Here is a 12,041-nt window from a genome sequence, read left to right as displayed (position 1 = left end):
ACACTTTCATAAATCACAGTAAAACATTCTGCAATACGTCACTCAAGATTATCTGCCAAGATATTTAGATTGAATTGTCCACCATTTATACCAAGGAACTGTTTAGGAAGGCACCCACTGGAAAGAAATCAATTTTTAAAGGGGTGGAGCAGTAAAACTAGTGCAAGGCTTTGTTAGGTTACCAAAAACTGCTAAAAGTAGTGGTATGACTTTGGACCCTCGTCAGGAAACAATTGTCACGTTTCTTGGAGATTTTTTCCCAAGGGAGAGTGGCGCACCCAACTCCTAGGAACAAACTCCTCGTTTCTGTAACCTAACGGTATCACTAGTCCCTCTTCCCCCAGGAGTGAGGGGAGGATTAAATTAGTGTGCTCGACTACTACTATTAATGCCAATTCATTTTTCCCGTCAACGATAGTGGGAGGGACACGTCTTAGTCTCAAGATCCACTGATAGTGGTCATGCCCCCCCCCCCAAACTGTCTTCACGCGTCTTCCAGTGCCCCTTTCACCCCTCCAAAACTTAGTGGTAGCTGTCATTCACTTCAAATGTACCTGGTATTATCTAAACCAAGCGCTAACTAAACCTAGTGTATCTGGTAACTTCAGTCCTTTACTACAAGTCCTGTAGTCAACATTGCTCCCCACCATTAGTTCCGCCCTGGTCTTTCAATGAAAGCATTCTTATCTTTCCTTCAGCCAGAGAATTTTCCTTTTGAAAGAATGGAAATGGAAAATTACCAAAAACATTTTCAAAGGTTAAAAAGCCAATTACAGAATATTCAAGGTATTCACCTGTGCTAATTTAAGCAAAGTTTGGAGTAAAAAATTTTTTTCATTAAAATTTTATTTAAATATTAACGAAAGAATTTTCTGAAATCCAGTGTTCAGTCAGGACGACGTTTAATGTTTGCCAAATATCCTGGGGAAAAAAAATTTTTTTAGTAAAGACTAACAATTAGAGCAGAATACTGAATAATTTAATGTAACAGTATTATTATAATCAAAAAGAAGCGCTAAGCCACATGGGGAAACTAGTTTCACACTAGGTATAGGTTAGATTCCAGTGGTACAAGTGTGGGGCTTTAAGCAGCATAAACTACGCTCAAATTCAGCGCTTAATAAAGCTCAAAAGAAAACTATCCAATTTCAAACCTATTTCTCAATTATAATGCAAGAATTTCAGTATCTTTCTTTAAAGTTATGAAAGATCGGCAGTCACAAAACTTCAGGGTGGCGGGGGAAGGGGAGGGTGGAGGGGGGGATTATAAAGTGTGTGTAATCTGGGTTAATGTAACAGCCGCAACTTTAAGAAAGTTACTTTATGATCCATTAAGGAGTGGAACTTCCAAAAGCCGAAGTAGGTGAACCTATACAAAATCAGACTCCGTAGGTATTTACTTTAACGTGCTGGCTCGTATTTCACCAGGAATTTAAAGTTCTAAGCAAATTTTCAGTCCATCCTAATAAACATTTAAAACGGGTGCTAGGATTTCTAACCCGTATAATTAGTATCCAATGATCAGCTATTACTTACAATTAGACCTTAGCCATTAACACTGCCTAAGTACGTTCGTCCAGGACCACTTATGTGGTCCAAGGACATCCTCAGTTTAGTAGTCTGCAACTATGTAGTTTTGGCTACTTCAGGGTAGGTCCTTAAAGAGCTTTTATGGGAAGTAGTTTGATTATATTGTCCTAGCCACTATGCCAAATATTAGACATTGTCTGCATACAAGATATGGAGAGCCATTGGATAGTACTGTTAGCTTTAGTACATTCCCCGCTTTAATCTAGACTACTTACATTTATTGCTTTAAAATATTACTTTAGCTAGTTACATTACTACTAGGTTACTGCTTATTTTACTAGCATGTATTAGCAAGTGAACTTAACATTCCAGAAGTATTTTCAAACTTCCATCTACCTTGTCGGAAACTGCATGTGTAAACTGTCATTAATAAACATTACAAACTAAGAATTAACTTGACAAAAATACCCACCCGCAATGCCATTCCGGACAACACTTTCCTGGTTGAGTGCGTTTAACGCAAAATTTGAAAGGACGACGACGCAGAGAACACTTTATAACCGTCTTCTTGATACCTTCATTGGTACAAGTCATAGAAGTGCAGGGATCCAGGCTCCAAGTCTCGTGAAGACTACGGTGTTTACCTTTATCATCAGTACAACCACTGCAAGATATTGCATTAAACTTACCAACAGAATAGCGAACTAAATTTATAACTAAGACACTGTACCTATTGAAAATTTAACTATTGCACAAGCTACCAAAGTTAATTTGGTGAAAATACTTAAACTTCTAATGGTGTTAAATGTTGTTTACAAGCTTTGAGAGAAGTAGTGAGGTTGTCTGCTCGAAATGGAGAATATTTTTGTAATTAGAGTGGAGGGTTAAGATGAAGTTGAAGGCTGCTTTAGCATCAAAACATTGGAACAGCACAACCCGGTGGATTAATAAATCTGGGGAAGGAAGGTTATTTGAAGTAAAAGGAAAGTGGGAGGAAATAGGGGTTGATTGCTAGTGTTTTGGTCTGTCCTTAAGCCACTCAGATCTGCTAATTTTCTTTGTGGGGAAATAATACCAAAGAAACAGCTACAGCAATCTTAAATTTTAGGAAACTAAACTGCACCAAGTCTACGATGGCGGACTAAACTATGCAACATATCGCGCGCGTGTGCGTCCACAATACTAATTAGCATTATGGGCACTAAGGAATACAAATTCCTTCATCTTAAGCAGTATATTAAAGCACTGAATCCGTAGGTCATACATTTCATAAGACAAGACTTACTTCTATTTATTGGAAGACTTAAAATGTTATATTACTCGGCTTAAGTCACCAATTTTATCATTCAGAACTTTACCTGCAGTTCCATTTAGGGCAGCATCCACCAGGCGGAGTATAAGAGTAGCAGCCGGGGCGTGATTGAGCAGCTTTCTCGCATTCCCTTTTGTTACTTTTTATTCCATGTGTGGTACACGTGTGGATGGAGCATTTGTCATCCCATTTACTTAACAGTTTATGGAATCTTCCAGCTACGTCTATGCATCCACTGAAATATTAAAGAGCATTAGGACCAATTTAATTCTCTGCAAAATATTCCAGAATACATTTAACTGGTTAAGTCCACCTCGTTTTATAGGCTAATACGTACCTGCAGTTCCAGGATGGACAGCATTCGCCTACTGGAATGTACATTGAACAGATTGGGTAAGGAGGAAGAGATTTTTCACACTGCTTTACCGTCCTTCGTATACCTTCAGATGTGCACACAAGGGTAGTGCACGGATCATCAGTGCTCCAGCGGCTGCCCAAGACATGGTAGGTACCATCCAGGTCCACACAGCCACTGAAATTTAAGATTTAGGTTATTCAGCAGACATGCTGAAAAACGAACAGCTAGTGTTCACAATCGGACATTACAATTTGTAATGACAGGCAGTGAACACAAGTAGAAGTTTGTAACTATTTGCAGTGGTGATATCAGTAGGAATACTTCAAGCAACAACTTATTGATAAACTGGACATTAAATTAAGAAGGGTACCTCAGAAGAGTATTTCTGAAGACGAGCAGAATGGAAACTTTCCTCCAAGTTAAAATGTTAAGACCTTTTATTTGCATTAAGTTTTGTTCTAGTCACACTTAATATTTGTTCTGTTGAAGTTTCCAGGAAGAAGCTGAGCGCAGAGTTAAAGTTCTTGATAAATTAACTGACAAATTTCAGCAATATTTTTTTTTTTTTTTTTTTTTTTTTTTTTTGTAGGTTGAGTAAATTAAGACAGTGGGCGGGTTTGTCTGGAATCGGTGATTATTCTAACATTTGACTTCTTTGGTAACTTCAGATCCACATGCCCATACCATTAGAGGTAGGGATAGATTAGCGACATACAGGGAAGCTATAATTACCTGCAGTTCCATTTGGGGCAACATGTTCTCACTGGTGTGTAAAGACTGCAATCCTCATGGGGTTTCGGTAACTGCCGACAGCTTTTCCGCATAACTTTCACACCATCTTCAGTACACACCGATGTGATACACGGACCAGTTGCCCACTCTCTTCCAATCTCATGGTGCTTTCCTTCTTCGTCGATACAGCCACTGTAAATTCAGTTAATTTATTTGTATAAATTTTAAAGTAAGTGAAAATTTTAAATCTAAAGTTATTCCACTGTACCTGCAGTTCCACTCGTAACAGCATGCCAGTGGCGGTCTATAGGGTGAGCAGTCTTCGCTAGGGGGTCCTCTGCACTTTACTAGACGACAGTCAGGACTGTTAGGGAAAAAACGGATTAGGGGTGAATAGGTTAGTAGTATTTGGTTAAGTACAGAAAAAGGTACTATCGTGGCTGGAACTACCCACACAAACTTGCAATGTTTCGGGTCAAGTGGGACAGACAGTTTAAAATATTCATAGTTATAGACTAATCCCTAGTTTGTTAGTTTAGCAATGAACTAGGCTTTCTTTTGCTAGGTATTTTGCTTTACGGAAATTTCAGCCAAGACGAGCAGAATCTTAAGAAAAATTATATACTTGCCCACACTTCCAAGTAGGACAACACTTGTTCCCGGCAGGAATCTCCTCGCAGTTACTATGAGGTGCATCAGGGCATTTCTGAACGATTTTCCGTATTCCAGCCCGTGTACACTTCAACGAGACGCAAGCACTTTCCTTCCATACACTGTTCAGTCTATGGTACTTCCCATCGTCGCCAAGACATGCACTGGGTAATTAGACCAGCATTCAAAAGCTTTATTAATTCAAACTATCAATTTGCTATAAAAGTTTAGGAAGGAGGTCAAAGAAGTAATCATTTTACACTGAAAACTTGGTTTCCATATTAAATAAATTTAACAAAATTAGTAGGGCGCTTTGATTATATTTAACATTTCATTCTTCGTTAATCTGCATGTACATGCAGTCCAATAAATCTTACGTCATATGGAGAAAAAAAAAAAAAGTTAAAAGGCGGCAGTATTTAGAAAGTTTGTTGAAAATAATTTATTCCTTTAATAAATTTCAAGTTAGAAAATTTTAGCAATTTATACTAAAAAGCAATTTTGAGGAAGTTTTCATAGGTATTAAGAAAGTTAAGATGCAAGAACTAAAATTAAGGCAGAAAAAAAAACAAGCTAATAGGATAATTTAGCTAATCCTATATGGCGGAGAAAATTTCAAGGAATAACTTTTGCTTAGACAAGTTATGCAAAACAACTTTTGCAAATGAAAGCAAAAAAATTAAGAAATACACAAGATAATCGTGTAAACTGATAATTACCCTTTATATGAAAACTAAGAAAAGGCAAATAAAAACTCAGGTTCTTAGCACTGTGAAGTTCCTAACCTGCAATTCCATTTAGGACAACACTCGCCCTCTGGTGTGTAACTTCTGCAACTGGGATGAGGTCTTTTCAGGGCAGAACAGTATTTCCGCGTAACATTAATACCAGTTTCCGTACATACAGAAGTGCTGCAAGGTTTGTTTGACCACTCGCTACCTATATTATGATGGTTGTTGAGCTCGTCAACACATCCTCTGTCAAGATATTGAAGTGGGTTTAATTTTTTTTTAAGTTATAAAACCAGTTAATTCAAATTATCACAGGTTTATCTTTTCTCTGTACCTGCACTCCCATTCGTCACAGCATGCCAGTGGTAGTTTATGTGGTCTGCAAAACATGTTGGGTGGCTCGGGACATTTAACAAGACTGCAGTCAGGTCTGAAATCACGTGAACCGAATGTGAGGACGAGTAACTGGTAATAGCGGTAATTAAGTAATTTTCAGAAATACATTTTAATCACGCTGGGGATAAATTTAACAAGCTTTTGTCTTAGTGGAGATTGATTTTTTAAAGGAAATTCATTTGTACTAAGATTGAAGTTTGTTTGGCCAACGTACGATTGTAAAAATCTAATTCTCTAACTAGTGCGCGATCTAACCAGTAACTGGCTGTCTAAGTTTATAGTAAGGCTGCAAGCAGAAAAATAGCTTTCACAAGTTTGCCAGAAAAATGAGGAACGTCTAACGCTTCAAGCTTACTCTAATTCATGTATTATAATCAAAAAGAAGCGCTAAGCCACAAGGGTCGTATTCATGTAGAAGTTAAGAAAGCGTATCGCTAAATTGAATTTAAGTTTTAAGGATTAATCTTTACATTAATTTCAGATTAGCACCTACGAAGAAAAAATCTCAGCCATTCATTAGGTAGCTTAAGAGGGTTTCTCGCAAATTCAAAATTTATTAAAACATCAAGTGGGATGGGTGGTGTTGCACGCTCCAATAATTTTCCTTTCATCAGGAATCTATACCAAGTTTTAAGCCGCTCAGAAATTGCATTATCAAGTTACAAGCGTTGAAGTGTGAAGCCAACTGGACGAGGCACTCAGACACCATGATCAAAATTACAATTTCCTCCCCAGTTTCTTGCATTTAAAGTAAATGCACATTGGGACGATATCAGATCAAAATCAAACCTTAAAATTTTGGAGCGTTTGAAGGTTACGTACAACTTTCATATGTATACGTGCTTATGTATGTGTATACGTATATTTATATTACACTAATGCATGCACTAAGTTCTACGAAAGCTATTAGTTAATATCCATTACATGTACAAGGTATACAGGCCTAGTTGACAATGATACTATATAGAAAGCATGTGCAGAAAATTTTGGACAAATTAGGTGAAGTTCGTCTCGGGATGCGACCCCACACTACTGTAGTAACCCAGATACCCACAGACCACCGGGGTAAGGAAACACTCCCAATGTATCTACCCTCGCCGGGAATTAACTCCGAACCTCGCCGTGATCTGGGGGCTTAACCGTTAGTTAATTTAACAGGCCAATAAACTGACCAGAAAGAATCTGCTTCATGGAAATTCAATTTAGTCCAGCGTTGTACTAATTACTGAAAGTAATCTTTCGTTCTCAGTTTTAAAGTTTGGTTTAGCCAAAGACTTGCCATGCTTCCCACTACCACTAAATATATTACACCTTATGTCAATAGTCACTGCTAAGCTTTTTTCCCCAGTATATTTACTCACCCACACTGCCAAGATGGGCAGCATCTTCCTTCACCAGGAACTTCTTGGCAGTTGCTGTGAGGTGGCTCAAGGCATTCCTCAATTTTTGTATGAATACCAGCCAGGGTACACTTATGGGTGACGCAGTCACTAGTCTGCCATTCGCTATCCATGTCGTGGTACACTCCAGCATTGTCGAGACAAGCACTGCAAAGTATTTTCACAGTTAGTTATTTTAAACTCTTAAAATTAGGTACTATTGCTTCTGACATCTGGCTGTATTTCCTGCTGCACGATTGTTTGAACTAAAAATCAGCCAAATTTTTAAATTTTAGTGTTCACTATTTGTATGATATTTTCGAGGAAAGCATTTAGTTAAATAAATTTGAACAATGAAACAACCACTGATATTCCAGTAGTACAGCTGAAATTTATCTTGGTACCAGTGCCCTAGCACTAGGAAATTTATAAAGTTTCCTTTTACAACGGAGAGAATTTTTAAATGTTCGTTAGGGAAAGCCTTTGACAGCTTTGGTAATTAAGTGCAAAGTTACACTAGGATATTTATTACGGCCTATGGCATGTTTTGTTTGACCAAACTGCCTTCAATGGTTTACGGAAAAAAACTGCCACAACACTTAAATTTTTTACCTGCAGTTCCATTTAGGACAGCACTCTCCCTCCGGGGTATAAGTAACGCAGCTGTGATGGGGTCTTGGTAATTTACTGCAGTACTGCCTCGTAACCTTTATGCCAATGTCTGTACACAGTGAAGTGCTGCAGGGGTCACTCTTCCACTGGCTGCCCAGCTCGTGGTACTCTTCCAGATCAACACATCCACTGAAAGTAAAGGAATTTAATATATTTAAATCTGCTTCTGTTACATCTAGCTAGCTTAAGAGACTACATTCAAAAGCTGTTGGTAGAATATTGGTAAATGCAGTATGTGGGAAACTGTTTACAGACAGGATATAAGGATTAAAGTTAACAGCATAACCAACCCATGTTGAGTTATTATGAAAAACCTTAATACCCACGAACTTCCAATCCTAAAGACAGAAGTCTTGCATGACAAGCGCTTCCAAGGCTAGACTTCATTTACCAAGGAAGAAAGCAAATGCATGTACACCTCTTAATCACATGACCCTCTATGCTTTTAAGGAGGGAGAGTCATGATTATGACCCTCTTAGAAGGAAACCAGTAAGAACTAAACACTGCAGGCCTACTGACCTAGTCGGGTCACATCTACTCAAGGAGCACTGAGTCAAACCTATTAGCATAAGCTAGTCAGGGCAAATTCACTCACCCCTACTCTTTTATCTAACATTTAAAATTTTAGCGTCCGAGTTTGTTCCACTCTTCCACAACTATTACCAAACCAGTTTTCCTATATTCTTCCTGAATCAATTTGTCCAACTTTAAACCATTTCTGAGAGTCCTGTCTGCTAGATTTTTATAGCATGCTATTTACATTCCCTTTATTCCAGTTTTCCATTTATACGCCTCATTCATCCCCTTTATTCTACGCCTTTCTAGATTGCATGTTAAGACCCTCAGTCCATCCTCGTAGGAAAGATTTGATACATGGGATCAACCGTGATTCTCCTTTATACATTTTCCTGTGTATTTTATCTATTTTGTAATACGAAGACCAGAATTCTGCAGTATAACCCAAACGAGGCGTAACCAAAGATTACACACACACACATATATACACATACACGTGTATATATATGTGTGTATATATGTGTATATATGTGTACATATGTATGTGTGTATGTATATGTGTGTGTGTATATATGTGTGTGTGTGTGTGTGTGTATATGTGTATATTTATCATATACACATGTACATTATATATATATATATATATATATATATTACACATATATATATATATATATATATATATATATATATATATATATATATGTTGGTAGACAGCAACCACCCAGGGAAGTACTACCGTCCTGCCAGATGACAAACAAACCTGTAACTGTTTTGCATGTTGGTAGGATTGCTGGTTTCTTTTTCTGTCTCAAACGCTAGATAACAGGGATATCTTGCTACTCCTACTTGCACTTTGGTCACACTTCATAGACACGCACACATATATACATACATCTAGGTTTTTCTCCTTTTCCTAAATAGCTCTTTTTCTTCTTTATTTCTTCTAGTGTCCATGGGGAAGTGGAAAATCTTTCCTCCGTATGCCATGCGTGTCGTATGAGGAGACTAAAATGCCGGGAGCAATGGGCTAGTAACCCCTTCTCCTGAAGGGAAACTTTAGGAAACTGGGATGCTTAAATGTGCTTGGATGTAGTGCGGATGACAAGAAACAGATGATTGCTGATGTTATTAATGAAAAGTTGGATGTCCTGGCCCTAAGCGAAACAAAGCTGAAAGGGGTAGGAGAGTTTCAGTGGGGGGAAATAAATAGGATTAAATCTGGAGTATTAGAGTTAGAGCAAAGGAAGGGGTAGCAGTAATGTTAAATGATCAGTTATGGAAGGAGAAGAGAGAATATGAATGTGTAAATTCAAGAATTATGTGGATTAAAGTAAAGGTTGGATGCGAGAAGTGGGTCATAATAAGCGTGTATGCACCTGGAGAAGAGGAATGCAGAAGAGACTCTGGGAGATGTTAAGTGAATGTATAGGAGCCTTTGAACCAAGTGAGAGTAATTGTGGTAGGGGACCTGAATGCTAAAGTAGGAGAAACTTTTAGAGAGGGTGTGGTAGGTAAGTTTGGGGTGCCAGGTGTAAATGATAATGGGAGCCCTTTGATTGAACTTTGTATAGAAAGGGGTTTAGTTATAGGTAATACATATTTTAAGAAAAAAGAGGATAAATAAGTATACAAGATATGATGTAGGGCGAAATGACAGTAGTTTGTTGGACTATGTATTGGTAGATAAAAGACTGTTGAGTAGACTTCAGGATGTACATGTTTATAGAGGGGCCACATATCAGATCACTTTCTAGTTGTAGCTACACAGTAGAAGGTAGATGGGATACAAGGAGAATAGAAGCATCAGGGAAGAGAGGTGAAGGTTTATAAACTAAAAGAGGAGGCAGTTAGGGTAAGATAAACAGCTATTGGAGGATAGATGGGCTAATGAGAGCATAGGCAATGGGGTCGAAGAGGTATGGGGTAGGTTTAAAAATGTAGTGTTAGAGTGTTCAGCAGAAGTTCGTGGTTACAGGAAAGTGGGTGCAGGAGGGAAGAGGAGCGATTGGTGGAATGATGTAAAGAGAGTAGTAAGGGAGAAAAAGTTAGCATATGAGAAGTTTTTACAAAGTAGAAGTGATGCAAGGAGGGAAGAGTATATGGAGAAAAAGAGGTTAAGAGAGTGGTGAAGCAATGTAAAAAGAGCAAATGAGAGAGTGGGCGAGACGTTATCAACAAATTTTGTTGAAAATAAGAAAGTTTTGGAGTGAGATTAACAAGTTAAGAAAGCCTAGAGAACAAATGGATTTGTCAGTTAAAAATAGGAGAGGAGAGTTATTAAATGGAGAGTTAGAGGTATTGGGAAGATGGAGGGAATATTTTGAGGAATTTTTAAATGTTGATGAAGATAGGGAAGCTGTGATTTCGTGTATAGGGCAAGGAATAACATCTTGTAGGAGTGAGGAAGAGCCAGTTGTGAGTGTGGGGGAAGTTCGTGAAGCAGTAGGTAAAAATGAAAGGGGGTAAGGCAGCCGGGATTGATGGGATAAAGATAGAAGTGTTAAAAGCAGGTGGGGATATAGTTTTGGAGTGGTTGGTGCAATTATTTAATAAATGTATGGAAGAGGGTAAGGTACCTAGGGATTGGCAGAGCATGCATAGTTCCTTTGTATAAAGGCAAAGGGGATAAAAGAGTGCAAAAATTATAGGGGGATAAGTCTGTTGAGTATACCTGGTAAAGTGTATGGTAGAGTTATAATTGAAAGAATTAAGAGTAAGACGGAGAATAGGATAGCAGATGAACAAGGAGGCTTTAGGAAAGGTAGGGGGTGTGTGTGGACCAGGTGTTTACAGTGAAACATAAGTGAACAGTATTTAGATAAGGCTAAAGAGGTCTTTGTGGCATTTATGGATTTGGAAAAGGCGTATGACAGGGTAGATAGGGGGGCAATGTGGCAGATGTTGCAAGTGTATGGTGTAAGAGGTAGGTTACTGAAAGCAGTGAAGAGTTTTAACGAGGATAGTGAGGCTCAAGTTAGAGTATGTAGGAAAGAGGGAAATTTTTTCCCAGTAAAAGTAGGCCTTAGACAAGGATGTGTGATGTCACCGTGGTTTAATATATTTATAGATGGGGTTGTAAGAGAAGTAAATGCGAGGGTCTTGGCAAGAGGCGTGGAGTTAAAAGAAAGAATCACACAAAGTGGGAGTTGTCACAGCTGCTCTTTGCTGATGACACTGCTCTTGGGAGATTCTGAAGAGAAGTTGCAGAGATTGGTAGATGAATTTGGTAGGGTGTGCAAAAGAAAATTAAACGTGAATACAGGAAAGAGTAAGGTTATGAGGATAAAAAGATTAGGTGATGAAAGATTGGATATCAAATTGGAGGGAGAGAGTATGGAGGAGGTGAACGTATTCAGATATTTGGGAGTAGACGTGTCAGCGGATGGGTCTATGAAAGATGAGGTGACTCAGAATTTATGAGGGAAAAAGAGTGAGTGGTGCACTTAGGAGTCTGGAGACAAAGAACTTTGTCCTTGGAGGCAAAGAGGGGAATGTATGAGTATAGTTTTACCAACGCTCTTATATGGGTGTGAAGCGTGGGTGATGAATGTTGCAGCGAGGAGAAGGCTGGAGGCAGTGGAGATGTCATGTCTGAGGGCAATGTGTGGTGTGAATATAATGCAGAGAATTCGTAGTTTGGAAGTTAGGAGGAGGTGCGGGATTACCAAACTGTTGTCCAGAGGGCTGAGGAAGGGTTGTTGAGGTGGTTCGGACATGTAGAGAGAATGGAGCGAAACAGAACGACTTCAAGAGTGTATCA

At 38.6% G+C, this 12,041-nt stretch overlaps 1 protein-coding gene across 1 annotated transcript in view; it reads right to left on the bottom strand.

Moving 5' to 3' along the window:
• Positions 1 to 828: 828 nt before the first annotated feature.
• LOC128701506 (kielin/chordin-like protein) overlaps positions 829 to 12,041 on the bottom strand; it is a gene marked incomplete at its 5' end in the record, with an annotated part of 29,545 nt that continues 18,332 nt past the window's right edge. Inside the window, 11 exons of the mRNA XM_070081294.1 lie at positions 829 to 921; positions 2,003 to 2,194; positions 2,889 to 3,077; positions 3,180 to 3,374; positions 3,933 to 4,124; positions 4,201 to 4,296; positions 4,562 to 4,747; positions 5,369 to 5,560; positions 5,649 to 5,744; positions 7,072 to 7,257; positions 7,702 to 7,890. Coding sequence (XP_069937395.1) covers positions 903 to 921; positions 2,003 to 2,194; positions 2,889 to 3,077; positions 3,180 to 3,374; positions 3,933 to 4,124; positions 4,201 to 4,296; positions 4,562 to 4,747; positions 5,369 to 5,560; positions 5,649 to 5,744; positions 7,072 to 7,257; positions 7,702 to 7,890 — 1,732 coding nt within the window. The remainder of the gene's footprint in view (positions 922 to 2,002; positions 2,195 to 2,888; positions 3,078 to 3,179; positions 3,375 to 3,932; positions 4,125 to 4,200; positions 4,297 to 4,561; positions 4,748 to 5,368; positions 5,561 to 5,648; positions 5,745 to 7,071; positions 7,258 to 7,701; positions 7,891 to 12,041) is intronic.

This window comes from Cherax quadricarinatus, unplaced genomic scaffold, assembly GCF_038502225.1.
Source record: "Cherax quadricarinatus isolate ZL_2023a unplaced genomic scaffold, ASM3850222v1 Contig2233, whole genome shotgun sequence".
In the NCBI taxonomy this organism is placed as follows: domain Eukaryota; kingdom Metazoa; phylum Arthropoda; class Malacostraca; order Decapoda; family Parastacidae; genus Cherax; species Cherax quadricarinatus.
This window is presented reverse-complemented; position numbering and strand designations above follow the sequence as displayed.